The following is a 20,360-nucleotide window of genomic DNA, read 5'->3' as shown; positions in this document are numbered from 1 at the left end:
AATCTTTCATGGTGTGAATCCCGTACTACTTCCTGAAGGAAATCTACTGTATCCAGAATCAGTGACTGAGAAGAACACTGAAGAACAATGAACTCACTATCTTGTTCATAAGCTGTTTTGAAATAACTTCTGCTTTGTGACATGATACAATATCATGCTGGATGTAGCCATTAGAAGATGGTAAACTGTGACCATAAAGGGATGCACATAATCATCAACAATACTCAAATAGACTGTGCTACCCAAGCAATGATTCCCCAAAATATTAATTTCTCTCCCAACACCATTATACCACCTTCAGCAGCTTGGACTGCTGACACAAAGCAGATTGGGTCCATGGATTCATAATGTTGGTGCCAAATTCTGATCCTTCTCTGTGAACCTCAGGAGAAACTGATATTCATCAGACCAGGCTGCATTTTTTTCAGTCGTCAACTGTCTAGTTTCAACAGCCTCAGCTTTCTGTTCTTTGCTGAGAGAAGCAGAACCTGGCGTTGTCTTTCTTCTGCTATCGTATCCAGTCTACCTCAAGGTTTAAAATGTGCATTCTGAGATGCTTTTCTACTCATTACTATTGAACAGAGTGATTATTTGAGTTACTATTTTGATTATTTGAGTCAGCTCAGACGATTCCGCACTGACCTCGCTCATTAACAAGGTGATTCCACTGGATGTTTTTTATTGCATCATTCTAAACTCTAAGTTTATGGTTGCGTGGGAAAATCCCAGAATATCAGCATTTATAGAAATACTAAAACCTGCCATTCTGTGACCAACATTTCCCCCATTCTGATGGTTGATGTGGACATTACCTGAAGCTGCTGGTACTTATCTACATTATTTTATTCAATTCAATTTATTATTTCATTTATTCATGCTATGCTGATCTCTAGAGCATATTAAATTAAATCAAATCAGGGGCGTAGATTACGCGGGGGACGTGGGGGACGTGGGGGACATGTCCCCCGCACTTTTTATAAAAAGTAAATTCGTCCCCCTCACTTTTTTTGTGGAGAGTTGTGTTCACTACATGTTGAGGTTTTAATGGGTCAATGTATATAAATGCAGAGTGATTTAAAATTCAAAGAGACAAGAAAGTTTAAGATAGTCTATACATGACGTTCACGGCAATCAGTCACTCACTTGTCACGTCATCATCACGCGCCCCCAGTACTGTAGCTCGAGTCGCACCCGCGGTCAGCATTCGGTTACGATGAGCTCAAAGCGTCAAAAAACGCTTCAGTCCTTTTTTATAAAAAGGTCAAGCAGTGTAAGTTGGCATGTCGTATCCGAATTGTGTTGCACAATATTTAGTAACTCTGCCTGTTGCTCTTGTTGAATAATTAGCAAGTTTTAATTTAAAGGATTATAAGGAAAAATAGCTGTTTTGACGTTATATAAACTTTTAGAACGTCTTTTGTTTTAACAAGTGTGTTATCAAAACCCTTCAAATAAGAATAAAGATAATGTTGAACTGAGATTTTACAGCATGTTTAACTCTGCCAATTCTACATAATATCAAGTATGTGTCACTGTATGTACACGACAGAGACGAGGACGACGAATAGTGACATTAAAGATGTCATTTTAATAATAAGGAGCGGGTAAATCACACATACATACAACATAGTAAAGACGATAACTGACAATGAGTGAAGACAGTGATGATGAGTATAAATAGAGTCCGGGTGAAGACGGGAAACAAACATGGTGGATGACGGGGTGCAAAGGATGATGGGTAATGTAAATAAGGTACAAAGATGTCCTTTTAAGGGTACTGTCCCAGTGGCAAGCTGTTCTATTTCTTTCTTTCTGTTTTATAATCATATATAATCATATAAATCATATAAAGCATGATTAAAAATAAAACCTGTCATTTCCACAAGTGTTAACTGAAAAAAAAAAAACATAACAGTAGACGTTTCGTCCCCCCCACTTTTTAAATGATGGCTACGCCCCTGAATCAAATCTTTGTGCTTTCCAGTTTTTTAAGTAACACATCAGTAGTGTTTATGGGGTTTTTTCAGTGCATTCATTTAGTAACTAGAACTACTTCTGTATGTCTGTGTTTCTAAAAAGGCGACACAGATTTTTTTAATGCTGCTCCCAATTTACATATCAGTCCCTGAAAGTAGAAAATTCATTTATTTTCAGTAACTGCTTTACCCCTGTCTAGTTGCACTGTTATCAATTAGGGACAATTCAAAGTAACTACTTCAGCTACAGTCTTGTTTTGGGAAGGTGAGAAACCAGAGACCCTGGAGGAAAACCACAAACACAAAGGGACAACATGCTAAACTCCAAACAAACAATAAGTTCCAGCTCAGTATTGAACCATGGAGCGTTCATGCAGTAATGCTACATGCTATACAACCCTGCTGCCCATAAACATTGTGTAATAATTGCCCTGTAAATGTAGCCATATACTTTAATTGACTTCTCACTAAGATATGGGGTATTAACTTCATCTTGCTAAAATAATGGGCCACCAGAGAAATCCAGAGAACACTGTCTTAATTATGCTCAGTGGCAATCAGCGCCACCTGTGCCTGAGTCTATTTAAGGAAGATCTTTCTACTCACACAGTGCTTAGGCTTGCGTTAACTTTGCTATGTGTGGGTGCTCAAGGCTCAGCTGCTAACTGGGTTGGGCACAAACACATGCTACCTATAGCCAATTCTTGAGCTCCTACGCTCTCATTGTGCATAAATATATATTTAAAAAAATAAAAGGTATTATTTTTAAGACTTGGCCCAGAATTATAGGTGATGTTCATTAATCTTTGGGCTCACAACACAAGCTTTATTTTTATTTTCCAATTGCTAGCAGTATAACATCATAAATGTTCTCTTTTTCCAGAAGGACAATTAAACTCCACTGAAGGTCTAACTCAGGGTTGTTAGTTCTGCTGGAGAATCTTATTCAACCCAACTCATTACTTAACAGCTAAAACCTTCATGGGTCATGTTAAGTGGGAGAGAAAGGGGAAAACACAAACCATGCCAGTGGTCTAGACCGAAAATGCATGGCCTTTCACTAGTGGGCTGTTGTCCATTGTGCCACCCAATGGCTCAGTATGTAGTAAGCCTTTACAGACCTTCTGATTCCACAGGTATGTAATCCCGAGAGTCTATGCTGCCTGTTTACCCATAGCATTCTTGTGTCATTGTCATGTGAGGTTCTGGCGGTAAGCTTTTGTTTGGCAGCAGGATGAAAACACATCTAGAGCTTTCACACTGTGTGCCATCCTCTGCCCTGGTTAGCTGGGTATTTAGCTCTTTACAAAAAGTGGAATGTGTGCTAAAATTAAATAAACTGAAAATGTCCCTATGATACACCCATTAAAAAAATCATGACCAATCTTTGTTATCAACATTGTGCAACAAGTTGTACAAATGCTGGAATATAGTCAATGATGATGTGATTACAACTGTAAGCCTTTTTATTCGCTGTGGGAGTTCTTGTTTATACTAGTGAGTGTGTACATTCCTCCTGATGCGTGTGTGAGTGTGGCGCTAGAACTGTTGGTCGATCAGATCACACAAACAGAGCAGCGTTATCCAGACTTTCATTATCATCCTCTGTGATTTTATCACACCCATGAACTGCCTAAATACAGACAGCATATCATATGCCCCACCAGGAACAACAATATACTGGACCACTGCTACACTATTTTAAACAATCCATACCACTCTGTTCCCAATGCAGCTCTTGGATTCTCTGATCACGGTTTGGTTCATCTTCTACCAGCCTACAAGCAGAAACTTAAATCTGCTAAGCCTATTGTAAGATCTGTAAAGAGATGGACAAATAAAGGAGAGCGGGATTTACGAGCCTGCTTTGACCTCACAGCTTGGAGTGTTTTGAGGCTGCAGCTACTGATTTGGATGAACTCACTGATACTGTAACATCCTAGAACAGTTTCTGTGAGGACATGTGTGTTCCCTCCAGGACATATTTAACATTCAACAATGATAAACCTTGATTCAACGCAAAACTCAAACAGCTTCGCCAGGCCAAAAAGGACACCTACAGAAGTGGGGACAAAGTACAAACAGGTCAAATACACACTAGATAGGAAGATAAGAGTGGCAACGCAAAACTACTCTGAAAAGCTGAAAAAACAGCTTTCGTGTAATGACTCTACATCAGTGTGGAAAGGCCTGAAAGACATTACCAGTTAGAAGACCCTATCCCCTGGGACTGAGGCCAACCAACAAATGGATGAATATCTGAATGAGTTCTACTGCAGGTTTGAAAAACAAAAGCCTGGTCTGGCACCTCACACCCGCTCGGACTATCTTACAACACGGCCTTCAACACACACACACACACACACACACACACACACACACACACACCCCCCCAGACAGTGCCCAAATGCCCAGACAGTGTCTCTCCAGCCTGCCTCAAAGCCCGCGCCGCCCAGCTTTCATCCATCTTCACAATGATCTTCAACAGATCACTGGAGCTGTGCCAAGTCCCTTACTGCTTCAAACGCTCCACCATCATCCCTGTACCCAAGAAACCAAACATCGCAGAACTAAATGACTACAGACCCATTGCTTTAACGTCTGTGTTCATGAAAGCTGGTGTTGGCCTACTTGAAGGACATCACTGGACCCTTGCTGGACCCCCTGCAGTTTGCTTACCGAGCAAACAGGTCTGTGGATGATACAGTCAACATGAGACTGCACTACATCCTCTGCCATCTGGACAAACCAGGGACTTATGCAAGCATCCTGTTTGTGGACATCATCCCAGGTACCCTCCTGAATAAACTGACACGGCTCTCTGTACCCACCTCTGTCAGTGGATCACCAGCTTCCTGACAGACAGGCAGCAGCTAGTGAGGTTTGGAAAACTCACATCCAACACCCACACCGTTAGCACTAGAACTCCTCAGGGCTGCCTTCTCTCCCCACTGCTTTTCTCTCTACACAAATAACTGCACCTCTAAACACCCCTCTGTCAAGCTCCTGAAATTTGCAGATGACACTACAGTCATCTTTCTCATCCAGCTGGGAGACGAGTCTGCATACAGACAAGAGGTTGAGCAGCTAGCTGTCTGTCTGGTGTAGTCACAACAACCTGGAGCTGAACATGCTCAAAACTGTGGAGATGATAGTAGAGTTCAGGAGAAACCCCCCTGCCATCCTCCACTCACCATCATCGACAGCACTGTGGCTGCAGTGGAGTCATTCAAGTTCCTGGGAACCACCATCTCCAGGACCTGAAGTGGGACATTCAAATTGACACTATTGTAAAAAAAAAAAAAAAAAAAAAAAAGGCCCAGCAGAGGTTGTACTTCCTTCATCAACCTTCCACAGGCACAGATTAGTGTACACCTGCCCAACCTTCAGGACTTGTACAACTTTAGAGTGAAGAAACGGGCAGGTAACATCATTATAGACCCCTTTCACCCCGGCCACAACCTGTTTGCATTTCTCCCTTCAGGAAGACGCTACAGATCTCTGTGCATTAGAACATCTGGGCACAAAAACATTTTTTGTTTAAACAGCTAATACAGGGATTATTACCTGTGTTCTCTAACTCATTTTGTAATTTATTTTCCATCTCTAATTACTGCCTCTTTCTCAAGTATGTAATTATGTAAATTATTACTATTTAAATGTTTACTGTTCTCATGCCAGATATGTATATAATGTATGTATGTATGTATGTATGTTTGTATGTATGTATGTATGTATGTATGTATGTATGTACGTAAGAGCACCTTAAAACCCACAACAAATTCCTTGTGTGTCTGTTACGCTTGTCGAATAAAGCTGATTCTGATGCTGATTCTGATTCTGACACGGCGCAACATAAAGTGATTGACAGAAGCCCGGACCAATAGTGTTAGCCCACAGTGATGGGGGCGGGTTTAAAGAACCAACTTAACATTTGGAAGCACGCTGTTATAGAAACCGACCTAGGAGACGTGTTGTAGAGGTAGGAACAGCGATATCCACTTCTGTCTAAACAACACAGCGCCTAAGATTAATTTAACACCGAATAACATAACAGAATATATTTCGATGCATTATGACTGAAGCTAGAAGTAGTAAGCTAGTTAATAAGCAGTCGAAAGCTAATACTTCACATCCTGCCATATGTTAGCATGGACTAGCTTGCTAGCTTGCTAGTGCTATCTTTTAGATTGGATTGTCAGGATACACAATGTAAATAGTTTACGTTGTTTATTTCAGATCCCCGGGTTTCAGGGCGTCTCAAAGTTTGTTTTCTGGCTTCATCGTTCGTTGTGAGGATTGTTACAGGCTCCACGGCTGTGTTGTGTATAACGCAGTGCTGCTACACTACAAACTGCTCATCCAAACACTTCATTCATCTCAGGGAGACGAGCGTTGTGTTTATGTCTTTGCTTTACGAAAACGCAGACTATTCGGACGTCAGGAGCTGCGGATGGGAAAGGTACACACGTATACGTATTTCTTTACAGGATTATCATCATTTTTTTGGTCTTGTTTGTGTTATTTATCTCGTCTCGCGCCTGCTTTCTAAAATGAGTTAATTCAAAATGGCGCCTTCCTTCCAGTTTTGCTCTTCTATACTCTGGACTGGATGACTGAAACTTCATAATTATTTAATATACTGTTTCATTTAGATATTTTACTCCGACATAGCTGCAGTATACGATGCTTTATGTACGCTTGAGTCGTTTATTTTATTAATTGTTTTTAAGCTAAGCAACATGTGGTCTGAAGCAAAATGCACCACGCTTCTGTTTAATGCTACGTGGAAAATATCGCGATATTTACTTTAGAATCGATATTAACTTCTGCCTGATTATCACGTGGCCACGTACCAGACGTGAGTCATTAACGCGTCTGTTCCCAAAAGATAACACTAAACACACATCAGAGCTTTTTTTTTATTATTATTTTTACTTTTTACAAAAGAAGCAGTTAATCCTAAACCCCATCTGAAAAGAATGCAGGTTTATATAGAGTCACATCTTGTACTTCTTTACCTGAGGTTAACTGTAAATCCTGGGAATTCTTAATCTGACTTTTCACACTCAATATTTTTAAACCTGGATTTATGTTTGTCTTTGCATTTTTGTGATGTGTAAGAACCAGTTTTAGGTTTTCCAAAGAGGTCAAAACAGTCTGTCATTCTGTGCCCAAGAAGCATTTGTCTTTCATTTTGTTTGTATGTATGTATTTATTTATTTATTATTATTTTGCCCTTTTAAAGGTGTTTTTTTTTTTCTTCAGTTGACCAGGTGTGTTTTCGATTAGACCTGAATAGAGATGTTAAATGTGCCTCAAATTTGGGTTAAAGGTGGGGTGTACAACAGCTTTAACCTGGGGTTAAGATCAGTATGTATGAAAAGCCTAATTTTGGTGCTTTTCTAATAAAAGTTAAGTTAATAGCACTAGTTGGAAATGTCTTTATGCCAAAACCCACAATATGTATGTACTAAACGTCTATTTTTCCAAACCTAAATCCAGGCATTACAAGTCCATCATTGTGGCAGGCTTGTATAAATAGATTACTATAGGTACTATGCTTGACCTGTCTTTCAGTATTAAAATATGATTTTTTTTTCTTTATCCTCGGTCTTAAAGGGGAAAAAAAAGAGCTATTTGTATAAATGAAATAGGGCTGATTCCTTTCTAACCCGAGATTCACATAGCTCATCACTGATTGCTACATTTAGCGTCCTCTGGGGCTAATTTGTTTAAGCCCACATCACCAACACGTTACATGAGTGTCTTCGGCAGCGAAGGCTCAGGTGTTGTAAATATGAACGCGGAGGCTTGCTTTTTCTTTGCAGTAGATAGAAGTAAAAATGAACATACCGTATCCAAACAGAGTGCTGCTTTCATCTTTTATTGAGAATGTCTGTTCCTGTACTCATACATAAGTTGTCCCTGCATGTGCAATGAGACCCAGTGCTATAAGGCTATAAGGTGTTATTGTGTTATCATGATCTTTTTTTCTTCTTAACTAGTTCTTTCACTAGTAGAGCATTAGTCTTTTTTCACCTCCATTGCCGTTTTGCTATAAGTAATGAATAGCCGTGTGTGTGTGAAATGTAATGTATGAACAGAATTAACCAGTATCCCAGTTTTTTTAAATGTGTGTACCTGATCTGCCTCCTCATTTCCCCCTTGTTTTACAGAGCTGTTGGACAGCTGTTGAAACCTGCGTGGGGGGAACTTAGTCGACAAGCCTGCCACTTGGAGCCTCACTGGCCAAACCATTTTCATGTCAGAGACAGAGTCTTCTTGCAGTCGTTTATGTCACCTTTTCCTTTCTGGACAGAGAATACAAAAAATTTCCAATTTGAGCTCTTGTCATCTTGCTGATAAACCCTACAGTAAGCCAGAATGTCTGTCAACGTCAACCGAAGTGTCACGGACCAGTTTTACCGGTACAAGATGCCGCGTTTGATTGCTAAGGTAGGAGTTGATGATTTTAAAAAAAAAGAAAAAAGTTTTCACGTTGCTGTTATGTATGTAGAGAATATGTCTATTTCCTTTGTTGTATTTTCTGATAGGTGGAAGGCAAGGGGAATGGTATCAAGACTGTTATAGTCAACATGGTTGATGTTGCCAAGGCACTGAACAGGCCTCCAACTTGTAAGTACCGTTTAAAGAGAGACTTGTGTAAACAAGCTTCAGTGAAGATTCTTTAAAAAAAAAAAGGAGAGAGAATACTTCAAAAATGTTTGTTTGTTTGTTGTTTTTTTTTGTTTTTTTTTTAATAAAGATCCAACCAAGTTCTTCGGCTGTGAGCTGGGAGCCCAAACCCAGTTTGATTCAAAGAATGATCGCTACATTGTCAACGGGTCTCATGAGGCAAACAAACTGCAAGACATGCTGGATGGATTCATTCGCAAGTTTGTGCTGTGCCCAGAGTGTGACAATCCTGAGACTGACTTGGTAACTATGCTCAAAGTGCTTGTGTATTTGTAATAGACCTTTGTTTCTCCTGGTTGACCTTTGAAAGAAGCTACTACTTTCCAAACATTCAGCCGTTTCATTTACATGAGTGAACCTGGTGCCCTCTCTGTTTGTATCAGTTCTCTGCACATGCTGCTGAGTATGCAGGATGTTGCAAGCTCTCTCCCAGCAAAAGGTTTTATTTCTCTGTGTGCCAGAGTAAAATTTCTGTTCATAAGAGCTGACATGATGCCTAAATTGTTCAGGAGCTGTCGTGGTCATGTGTACAGTTTAATAAGTGTCACTAGGGACAGTAATTGAATGATTTGACCAAAATAATAATAATAGTACTGTGTGTTTGGGGTGGGGGGAGTGTGTGTGTGTCCGTGCGTGTGCATGCTGAGTCTGGGCTTGTTAATTTTGCAGTGCAGTAGTCTGGTCTCCTGCATGGCCTCAACTACATGGTTTTCTGCTTAGACTGCAGTCAGTGTCTGTTGCCTCCAGCACTGGTACAGTTTGTCCTGTATTTCAGAGAAGGTTGTTGAATGTACATTGTGCCGGTGTCGGATGTGCTGCAAATTACATGGTCGATTTTTAGTTCGTGTCCCCTCTCTCGCTCTCTGATTAAAATCAAACCGAAACAAATCTCAGATGTGTAACTTCATTAGGCTTGTGCGATTGTCATCCCCACCAATATTACTTTGGCACGGTATCCTGTGACATTTATTTCTGATGAATTAAAAATAACACATTTGTGTGAATTATTACATAAAATATGCCAGGAGAGCAGTGTGTGTTTTTCACTAATAAAATGGGAGATGAGCCATGTTACATTTGAATCTGGAATGATTTGCTCAGGTGTGTTAAACTCTGGAATATAAAAACTTCCTGAAAGCCCTGCTGAGAGAACGAAGAATGTTTTTACTTCATTATTATGAAATAAAACTTGCCAGTATATGTTTAACTTGGCTAACATTAGACCGATTTTATGTTTAACATCAGTTTAAAATTTCTGAAAATGTTTGTCCAGAGATTTTTTCAAGAAAAAAGTTCGGGCATTTTGCAGCTGATGTTAATAGCGATGATTATTAGAAGGTGATTATGTGCACTTTTTGACTGGCACACTCGACACTGAATGGCATCAGCCGAGAGAACGTCATCTGTGTGAAAATCAGACGACCAAATTCAACTAGGAATAGTTCAAATGAGATGCTGTTTAATTAAGATTTTTGCAGAATTACTTAAGCAAGTCTAAGTTTTCATGATTGGCTGCAGTTCCTGCCTGCACTGCTAGTTAATTATATGCTTCTCCTGCTCTTAAAACTGAAATGTCAAAAGTGCTCTTTGTCCTGTGGTTTTCCCACTAATGGTTTTGGACCATTAAATCATTTTATAATCACCTTTTAAACAAACAAAAACCAGCCATCCATCTTTAAATCAGATCTCACTTTAAGAAGCATGAACACACGCTCTGCTCTCGTGTCACTGCTTCTCTGCCACTTAAATCTTTGAACATGTTTCTAAGAGTTTTTACTAGCATTGGGGTCTGCAGAGATTATTGTTGGTAACATATTGCTCTCTGCTCTCCCTGTCTTCAGCATATCAATGCTAAAAAGCAGACCATCGGAAACTCCTGTAAGGCCTGTGGATACAGAGGCATGCTGGACACCAGACACAAACTCTGTACCTTCATTCTCAAAAATCCACCTGGTAAGTTCAGATGAGCATAAATGTGTTAGACTTGTGGTTAAGGTGTTTGCTTACTATTAGGAAGGTTATGAGTTTGAATCCCACGTCCACCAGGCTGCCACTGCTGGGCCACTGAGCAAGGCCTTTAACCCCTCAATTGCTCAGTGGTATAAAATGAGAGCGAATGTAAGTTGCTCTGGATAATAATGCTGTAAATGTACAGCTCACTACTGTGTTCTAGTTTTGTCTCTTTCTTACATGTGGAAATAATACCTGGGGCTCAGGGACGACTCAAAACGGGGATCTTTTCAGCCGCTTTATCACTTTATACATACCCACATGTCTCCGTGCTGCTCAGCTCCTTCTCTGCCACGCCTTTGCTTCTATAAGTGCTTTCTAGATTAATTATTTGGGCTATTTGAACATACTTCTGTCATGTATGGGACCGCATACATGTGGGAAAGTTGAGCATGGATTTCATGCTTTAAGAGGTGAGGAGGTGTGATGCTGTAACATCCAGCTTCAGTTCACGCTGCTTTTAATGCAGGCCGGAACACTGACTCCAGCTCAGATAAGAAAAAATTATATGCATGCATTTTGTCATGGCACATTTTAGTACGTGTTTGTGTTATTGACTTGTGTCGGTATGTTGAAGAACTATATTGCTGAACCTCTGTGTTAATGCAGCGTGACCCAAAAGGCGAAAAAGACTTACAGCTTGTACACGATTCATTTAAATGTGCCGTGTTTCAGTATGACTCCCCTTAACATTTCAAAATGGTAGCGTGCAAACACACACACACACACACACACACACACACACAAACCCAGATGCCGTAATGTCATTACATCCCTAATGCTTTACACCCCTGGGGGCAAACTATGTTGATAAGTGGCTTTGTATTTTGCATGACTTTGATCCAGAGCCACATTTTAGTGGTTTAATATTCTTTTCTTTATTTATATTGTCTGGTTTTGTCCTGTTTTGATTTTATTCGACTTTTTTTTTTTTTTTTTTTTTAGTGTTTTTTAAATGGTTAGGCTGTAAAGAAAAAAAATCTTAATTTTTTTTCTCGCCCCCTCCCTGGTCTGGAACAGAGAGTGAAAGTGGTTCTGTCAAGAAGGAAAAAGAGAAAAAGAACCGCAAAAAAGACAAAGAGAACGGCTCAAGCAGCGGAGAGGCTGGAAACCGGAAGGACATTGATGCCCCTGATGCTGTGGTGAGTTTAAACTTCTACTTTTGAGTGTACAAAGTCTAAAATATTCTATTAGGTTAATGTGTAACATGGCCTAAAAGTAAGACTTTCCTTTGAAAATATTGTTAACGCATGTATCATGTAACTTAGTTTGTTTTATAAACTGAGTCTGCTGTGTGGCTTGTCGGTAGGACGGAGACGACGACGATGAAGATTGGGCTGAAGAGACCACAGAGGAGGCACAGCGTCGCCGAATGGAGGAGATCAGTGAGCACGCTAAAGGCCTCACGCTGAGCGATGATCTGGAGAAAAGCCTGGAGGAAAGAGTCAACCTGTTCTACAATTTTGTGAAGGTGTGCTTAATGAGTGATGTTTGGAGTCCGGAGCATGATTTTTAAACTAGCTGCTATATGCTAAGCAAATTGTTTTTATTTAGCCTTTTAGTTTATATTTTATCAGTGTTCTGAGTTTGTAGTGTATTCCTGATGAAAATGGGTGTCCTTTAATGAGCTGTTTGCCCCTTGCCCTGCTCTGTCCCTACAGCAAAAGAAAGAGCAGGGACTGATTAACTCCTCTGATAAGGAAATCCTGGCTGAAGCAGAGCGGCTTGAAGTGAGGGCCATGGGCCCGCTGATTCTGAGCGAGCTGCTCTTTGACGAGAACATCCGTGAGCAGATTAAGAAATATAAGCGCCATTTCCTTCGAGTGAGTCTGTCTACAGATGTCTGTCTCTGTTTTGACTCCAATCCATTTTATTTATAGCGACTGGTCCTGCTCCGGAAGCTCTTTTGCATATCTGACATATTTACTGCTAGACCTCTAACCAGCTGTGAATGATGTGTATGACGTCTATAGATCGTACAACTTTTTTCCTTTCTTTTTTTTTTTTTTTTTAACTCTCATTAGTTTTGCCACAACGATAAAAAGACTCAGAAGTACCTCCTGGGTGGCATAGAGTGTCTGGTGAAGCTCCACCAGAGTCAGCTGCTGCCTCGCGTCCCCATCATTCTCAAAGACCTGTATGACGCCGATCTTCTAGAAGAAGACGTCATCCTCGCTTGGGCTGAGAAGGTACGAGCGAAGATGCGCATCTGTGTGGGAGCGCTGTTGCTTTTTAACATTAAACTGTAATATACTGTTATACACGTAGCTTTGATTTGATCTTAATACGCGTGTTCCAGGTCTCCAAAAAGTATGTGTCTAAAGAGCTGGCTAAGGAGATCCATGCCAAGGCTGAGCCCTTTGTGAAATGGCTGAAGGAGGCAGAGGAGGAGAGTGAGGGTAGTGAGGAGGAGGAGGAGGAAGAAGACGGAGACAACGTGGAGGTAATTACTGTCATAAGTGCACAAACTAATCTGAATGTTTTATGGGGATTTGCTCATGCACTGATGTTTTCCATTCCCATCTCCTCACCAGGTGGTGTATTCCTCCTCTGCACGTGAGCTGAAGATGGAAAGCACAAAGCCTGTAAAGGCTGATAAAGAGGAGGATGATATCGATATTGATGCCATTTAAAAAAACGTAATGAAGTTTCCTCTAGATACTTTGCAATGCTGCTCCTTAAACCCTTTCTGCTCTTCAGCTGTAGGCCTGTGTCAGTGCTGTGCTAGAAAGCATTATTTTAGTCACTCTTTAAATTTGTTGCTCTGGTATTTATATGCATGAAACTCTTTGGATTATAGGGAGCTCAAATCAAGCCCCTGCCCTTGTATTTTTGAGACTATTAAAGAATGTTTGCCAGTGACTTTTCTATGTGCCTCGTCTGTTAACGCACCGCTGTATGTAAAGCACGACTGTTGAAACCTGGACATACTGAAGGTTTCTGTTTCCTGTGTGCATACTGAAGTGCTGTATGAGGTGTTGGCAGGTGTTCAGACACCATCTACATCATGTCAGTGCTTTTTACATCAGAACAATACAGTGACACAAAAAGGGAATGTGCCCTTTTCACCAGTCTTTTAATTCAAATCCAGAACAAGTAAGACAACAAATAAATAATAACTTAATACATTAAACACTACAATATTATTTCACATAAGAAGGGCAAACATCATAGTTTTTTCTTTTTTCTACCTCGATTTTAGCCACAGCATAAAAGCATTTACATTTTACAAGCAACTTGTGTACCAACTAAATATCAGCAGTCACTACATCAGACTTAAATGCCTTCCCTTTTTTTTTCTTTTCTTTTTTTTTATGTATTTATTTTTACACCTGTAAAAGGTACATCACAGTGGTTCTTCCCTGTTAGGGTTTTGTGTAAAATTGAGTCTAAAATTAGAAAATCAATACCACTAATTTCTATAACAGTGTCACATTAGTAGCTAAAGTATTTTGGCATGTATCTGTTAAAAATATTAAAAGCATGGGGAAAACAGTGTGCAAAATGCAACCACTCTTAAAACCATCTGGTTCCTTTATACTTTCCACAAATCCTGATTAGCTTTGCAGTAATCTTAGTGCAACACAGAGGCAGGTTAACTACCTACTTTATGTAAAGAACAATCAAATCAAACATTCTGCCAGCATTACAAATCAAACATCACAAGCATGTAGCCATTGCACTTGAACTAGATTAAAGAAATCTCAATGAATGAAACACAAAGTATAAAAAGCAATCAGCAAAGATGCCAATGCCCTAAAGAGAACTATCACTTGTTAAACATTCAATAAATACAGAATATATAATTTTTTTTTTTTTAAGAAAAAAGTTTCTGGTTGTATTTTAAAATGGTAAATTCTTTAAAACAATTCCTCCTGTTATTTTTTAAACTTTTTTTTAAATATTACAGGCCACAGGATTTCATAAATTGAAAATGCTCAGGTTTGCCAGTAGAGGACTTGTTATGATTACTCAGACTGTAAGCCTGTAGCTTCTCTTGCTGTATTGCTCTACAGTTGCTAAACCTTGGCATGGCACCACTGGCATGGATTAGATTTGGTGCTCCTCCTCTCTTTCACTGGTGCGCAAATTAATATGACCTTGTCTTGGGATTACACTGAAATATTTGGAAACTAACAAACGGTAGGAAAAAAAAAAGTGGCTCTGAAGCACCAGAGAGTGGAGCAATGCTACATGCTTCCAAGAGCCTCTCACTGGAGACCTTAGCGTAACTACTACGAGCTTCACCCTATCTAAATAAAAGTAATGTAATAATGACAAACACTTTGTTTTTTCCTATTAAAGGCGTAATTCATCCTGCAGTAAGGGCTGTGAAATCTCTCTGTTGGTTAGAGGCAAAGGGGGCAAATTCCTTTGTGTCACCTTCTTCACAATCGTAATGAGGAATCCCAGGACGAGGCCGATGCCGAGGACTGTGCCCACAGCCCAGGCATATGAGGGCTCCTTGGGTACGGGCGGAGGTACAGGTCTAGGTGTGAAAGTCTCCACCAAAAGATCCCTCACGCTTATCAAAGAGCCGTTGTTGGGCAGGGCCTGAATGCCCAGAAGGCTGCACATGAGAGGGTAGAGGTCCACTGAGCGCATCGAGGTCTTGGTGTAACCAGTGCGGAATGATGGGCCACGGGCAACAAACACAGGGTGCATGCTGGGAAGGTGGTTATCATAGCCATGATTGCCCACTGTGGATAATAAAAAGTGCAGAATAATCAGTTATGATCCGACAGTTAAAATAATCCAAAGCTACTAACTAACTGCTTCAGGAAAATGGTTTCAATTGATATTGTTTCCAAAATCGCATTTATACTCACACATAAAGGGTCCGGTTTTGTTCTGTACGATTGTCCAGCCTTCTTTGACCTCAATAATGATCGGCATTATTCTTACGTTGTGTTTGTAGTGGAAATGATCAGGAATGTCTTCTTTCCTGTGCACGACCATGTTAGGGTTTGCATTCTCCAACAAACTATACACCTTATCAACTTTACCTGCATAAAAGAAACAATCTATAAAGTGGCTAATAATATAGTAATAATACATGATATATCTGTTTTAACTTTGTTTAAAGTAAAAAATGTAATTATGTTTGAAACTTTAGGATTTGTGTGTGGACATGTGTGTGGACATGGATTATGTTTCAGATTCACACTTATTCATAAAAGCTGTTGAGGTCTCGTTCTTCTAAAAACATACCTTCTTTGGGTAGAATGCCCACCACTGGGCTCTTGTCGATCCACGTATAGAGATCTCGACTCAGGTAGGTGTCCAGCTCAATGACTTTGTCATGTGAGAGCTGGGTCATTCCGTGGTCACTGGTGACAATGAGATTCATTTTGTCATAAAGCCCAGCTCTCTTTAGCTCGGCTCGGAGAAAGCCCAGTTTGACATCGATGTCCTCAATGACCACGTCCATAAGTGGGCTCTCGGGCCCTAGGTTGTGGCCGCTCTCGTCAGGCTCTTCCCAGTACAGCACCCCGAAATTAATCTCCTCTGGCCCTGAGAACCAGCTGATCAGCTTCTCTACTCGCATCTCGAAGGGCATGGAGGCGTTGTATGGCATATAACGGCTCGGGTATATTCCACCAATAGACACGTCCGATCCAGGCCACATGGCAGCCCCGCTCCTCCTTCCAGCCATCTGATTGGTTACCCACAGCGGGACAGCCTCCTCCCACCATCGAGAGTTGTACACTTCTGGCCCCTCCATGGAGAAGGAGCGATTCAGAACTGGGTCATACATTTCATTTGCTACGATGCCATGACTCTCTGCATGCAAGCCTGTCACTAGAGTGTAGTGGTTAGGAAAGGTCTTGGTGATATACGTGTTCTCCACCCGCTCCACCTGCACTCCCTCTTCCATCAGGGCACGGAAGTTGGGTGTGGGAACCCTGTTCACGTAGTCCCAGCGGAAACCATCAAACGACACCAGCAGTAGTTTGTGACGCTCCTCTTGGTGTGAGAGAGGTGGAAGCAGCAAAGCTAGAAGGCAGCTCAGCATGTACATCTTCCTCATTACCACGATGTTCATCTTGCACTCTGATGACAGATGGAAAAAAAATAATTCATGATGCACACATAATGACTTTACTTTAGGCAAAATCCCATCTACTTTATTTTCCATTTTCAAAGTAATACTAATATTACAGCTCACAAATTCAGCAACAACTTATCCTCAATACTGATCTGAACACGAGAGAGCGAACGGTGCAAGACTTTAGGATAATGTGTGTCCTACGCTGAATGAAAGATCGGTTTTGGCTTGTTCATTTTCACAGATCACAGCAGTTGATCAGACTGGAAAGTGTGTTAAATACAATCAGGTACCGATTCAGTCTTTCAGACCCTGAGGGTATTGTACTTCAGATCAACATAAACAGGACAAACATTTCAAATCAAAGAAAAGAAAAGCTAAGAAAAGAGCTAAACACAATAAAAAAGACGTGTAGTCAATGATTGCATTTAATATTTTATTAGAAAGGAAGTTAGTTTGAGGCTTTATTAAGTGGAAGTATCTAAAACTGGAAACACTCTTCAGCACATTCAATTCAATTCAATTTATTTGTATAGCGCTTTTAACAATTTCCCATTGTCTCAAAGCAGCTTTACAGAAGTATGGAAACAGAAGAGAGAGGAAAAAGAAATCCATATATATTAATAATAATAAGATAAAATAAGGATAAAAATAAATAAATGAATATATACAATTAAAGTTTCTAATTATTATTATTATTATTAATTATTATTCATTTTAAATTTAAAATACTAAATTACTTTTTCCTCATATCATCTCAGGGAGTTTTTCCTTGCCACCAGCTTGCTCATTAGGGATAGAGATATACTGTATATATATATATATATATATATATATATATATATATATATATACACACACATACATATATACGTATATATGTATGTGTGTATGTGTATATATATATATATATATATATATATATATATATATATATATATATATATATATATATATATATATATATACACACACATACATATATACGTATATATGTATGTGTGTATGTGTATATATATATATATATATATATATATATATATATATATATATATATATATATATATATATATACACACACACACACAAGGAAAAAACCTTGAGAGGAACCAGACTCAGAAGGGAACCTCGTCCTCATTGGGGTGACAGTAACAGTAAATAATGTAAATGTAAATATCTCTTTGCTACAACAGTTTATAACAGTGCAACCAAGAGCTCCTGAGGAACTAATGGGTCATCATAATCTCTGAGTTCAGCGCAGACCTGATTGCTGATAAAGACTAAACCATACATCAAAATCATCAAAATCCAAAATGCATTTGTATTAAAAACACGTTTTTATGACAGGTCCAAGTTAGTTTAATGACCCAAACAACCAATAAAATAGTAAATAAAAAAAAAAAAAGCTAAGCACCAGGATGAGTGATATGTGTCACCACGCATGAATGTCATTACTCAGGGTTTTCTTTATACCCTTTTAACAGGTGCACGAAAAATATAAACACGGCACATATCCAATAAACACGTATGTACATCAATACGCCTGTAATAAACACGTATGTACATCAACACGCCTGTAATAAACACGTATGTACATCAAGACGCCAGTAATAAACACAGCTGTACGTGTAAATAAACGCAGCACAGTTGTGAAGCAGAGTCCATTAAAAAATGGCTTCAAACCGATTACATCATATTCAATGCAGCTCGGATTCAGCAGATTCGCCTGATGATATTATTATTGTTTATTATTAGTATTATTATTATTATATCTTCTATTATATCTGCAGTAGAACACAATGAGGTCCCAGCATCTACCCAACACTACACACCGGTTTAATGGTTAATGACGCTTTTTTTTTAGGCTACAGTTAGCTTTCTGCTAACACCGCAGTATAACCCGAAGTGACACGATTTACATTTAACTTACAACCAAATGCACGTCGTACTTTAACGTCATGCTTCCTGTCTTAAGTAAAAAAACGTATTTCCCCCACTGTAATGAATTATTAGGTACACACACCACACAGTAAACACCTTACCTCGGAATAGCAGCTCACTGTCTGGCGATGGAAAGAAAACACATAATGGTGTCAAGGACCGGAAGTCCCGCCCACAGGAATTATGTAATTAACATAATTAATGTAAAAAAAAATATATATATATAAAGTTAAAAAAACGTTAAATATGTAAAGTATAGGTCATATCTTAATATTAAAATATTTCCAAAACATTAAAGAAAAAAAAAAATTTATTTCCCCCCCAAATCACACATTAATCCTGATTAATCCTAATCCTGTACAAAGTTAATTTAAAAGACGTAAATCCAAAACGTTTCCCTAAACATTTACGACATACGTCACCGTTTCTGAGCAACCGCACTGTAGGGATTATTTTGAAAAAATAAATAAATAAATAAATAAATAAATAAAATTCTATATCAGATTTTTTGTATTTTCTGTCATATAAACACAGAATCTGATTGTATGTGCACTTGTTTTTTTGTTTGTTTGTTTGGATTGATGTCGAACATGATTTTGAATCATTATGTGGGACAAAAATGAATATACAGAATTCTTTTTTCTTCAAAATATTAAATATTCAATTAAAAATGTCCTTTTTTTAATAAGGAAAGTAAAATGGCGAAATGTAATTTTTTTTTTTTTTTGGAAAGTAAAATATCCATTAATGTAAGTGGTCTGAAAAGAAACCAAACATTTTCCATTTTAAGCTGGAAATTAAAATTTGTTTTGAAACTTTAAAAGGACTTACAAGCTGAAAAGCTATTAAAACTATGGACTTTTACAAGGCTGTTAATTTAATTCCTTTTTTTTTATAATTAATTGTATTGCTTGATACACCCTGGACGGAGTGCCAACCCATCGCAGGGCACACACACACACACTACAGACATTTTTCCAGAGATGCCAATCAACCTACCATGCATGTCTTTGGACCGGGGGAGGAAACCGGAGTACCCAGAGGAAACCCCCGAGGCACAGGGAGAACATGCAAACTCCACACATACAAGGTGGAGGCGGGAATCGAACCCCCAATCCTGGAGGTGTGAGGCGAATGTGCTAACCACTAAGCCACCGTGCCCCCCTTATTGAAACAATAAAAAAAATAGGGGATTCTTTTGAAGCTATCATTATTGCATTAAAGGTCGAAGGTTGTCCAGAATGAACATTCCACTGAAGCAGAAATTTTAGTGAACAACAATATAGGATGCCTTTTAATTATAATTTGGGTTCAATTATCCCAGTTCGTCCCACACATAAACAGAGCTTTGAATTATTTTAGAAATACATAGACAATAGTTTCTTGCTGCTAGCACGTTCCCAGAGCAGATAACATCCAGGGCAGGAACCAGATGATTATTTTATACTTGGTAATCATTCAAATTTGTTGACTCATTCATGTTGTTGATAATAAATAAACTGCTTAGTTCAACAAAATCTAACATTTGAACATTTGAAGGATCTTAAGAATTTTATAGCAATAATGAATGAAATAATTATTAAAAATTCAAATGAATCTATTTCAGAGAGAGAGAGAGGAATTAACTTTATTTTTTAATCAAACATATATACATTTATATATACAGCATTTCGCAAAGCATCTTA

The 20,360-nt window shown here is 39.0% G+C and overlaps 2 protein-coding genes across 2 annotated transcripts; one reads left to right on the top strand and one right to left on the bottom strand.

Annotated features, from left to right (window-relative positions):
• The first annotated feature begins 5,860 nt into the window (after window positions 1–5,860).
• Window positions 5,861–13,547, top strand: eif5 (eukaryotic translation initiation factor 5). Its single transcript, XM_060866599.1, has 12 exons — window positions 5,861–5,958; window positions 6,216–6,438; window positions 8,156–8,435; window positions 8,534–8,615; window positions 8,746–8,918; window positions 10,517–10,628; window positions 11,706–11,827; window positions 11,995–12,156; window positions 12,347–12,508; window positions 12,710–12,874; window positions 12,985–13,128; window positions 13,220–13,547. The coding sequence occupies exons 3-12, from the start codon at window positions 8,364–8,366 to the stop codon at window positions 13,316–13,318; spliced, it is 1,293 nt and encodes a 430-aa protein (XP_060722582.1). The 5' UTR covers window positions 5,861–5,958; window positions 6,216–6,438; window positions 8,156–8,363; the 3' UTR covers window positions 13,319–13,547.
• A 197-nt stretch (window positions 13,548–13,744) lies between these two features.
• On the bottom strand, window positions 13,745–18,843 carry enpp5 (ectonucleotide pyrophosphatase/phosphodiesterase 5). Its single transcript, XM_060866598.1, has 4 exons — window positions 18,777–18,843; window positions 15,897–16,739; window positions 15,515–15,691; window positions 13,745–15,385 (listed from the first exon to the last, which is right to left on the bottom strand). Exons 2-4 carry the CDS (start codon window positions 16,729–16,731, stop codon window positions 14,985–14,987), a joined length of 1,413 nt encoding a protein of 470 aa, XP_060722581.1. The 5' UTR covers window positions 16,732–16,739; window positions 18,777–18,843; the 3' UTR covers window positions 13,745–14,984.
• Window positions 18,844–20,360: the final 1,517 nt, after the last annotated feature.

This window comes from Tachysurus vachellii, chromosome 3, assembly GCF_030014155.1.
Source record: "Tachysurus vachellii isolate PV-2020 chromosome 3, HZAU_Pvac_v1, whole genome shotgun sequence".
NCBI classification, from domain to species: Eukaryota; Metazoa; Chordata; class Actinopteri; order Siluriformes; family Bagridae; genus Tachysurus; species Tachysurus vachellii.
Note: the sequence above shows the minus strand (reverse complement) of the source record. Positions and strands in the feature narration are given on the sequence as shown.

Coding starts and splice junctions, on each gene's coding strand:
- enpp5 (XM_060866598.1), bottom strand. CDS start 16,731: ATGAACATCGTGGTAATGAGGAAGATGTACATGCTGAGCTGCCTTCTA. Junction 15,692..15,896: donor GGGCATTCTACCCAAAGAAG/GTATGTTTTTAG, acceptor TCTTTTATGCAG/GTAAAGTTGATAAGGTGTAT. Junction 15,386..15,514: donor CAAAACCGGACCCTTTATGT/GTGAGTATAAAT, acceptor TATTATCCACAG/TGGGCAATCATGGCTATGAT.
- eif5 (XM_060866599.1), top strand. CDS start 8,364: ATGTCTGTCAACGTCAACCGAAGTGTCACGGACCAGTTTTACCGGTAC. Junction 12,875..12,984: donor TCCTCGCTTGGGCTGAGAAG/GTACGAGCGAAG, acceptor CGCGTGTTCCAG/GTCTCCAAAAAGTATGTGTC. Junction 13,129..13,219: donor AAGACGGAGACAACGTGGAG/GTAATTACTGTC, acceptor TCTCCTCACCAG/GTGGTGTATTCCTCCTCTGC.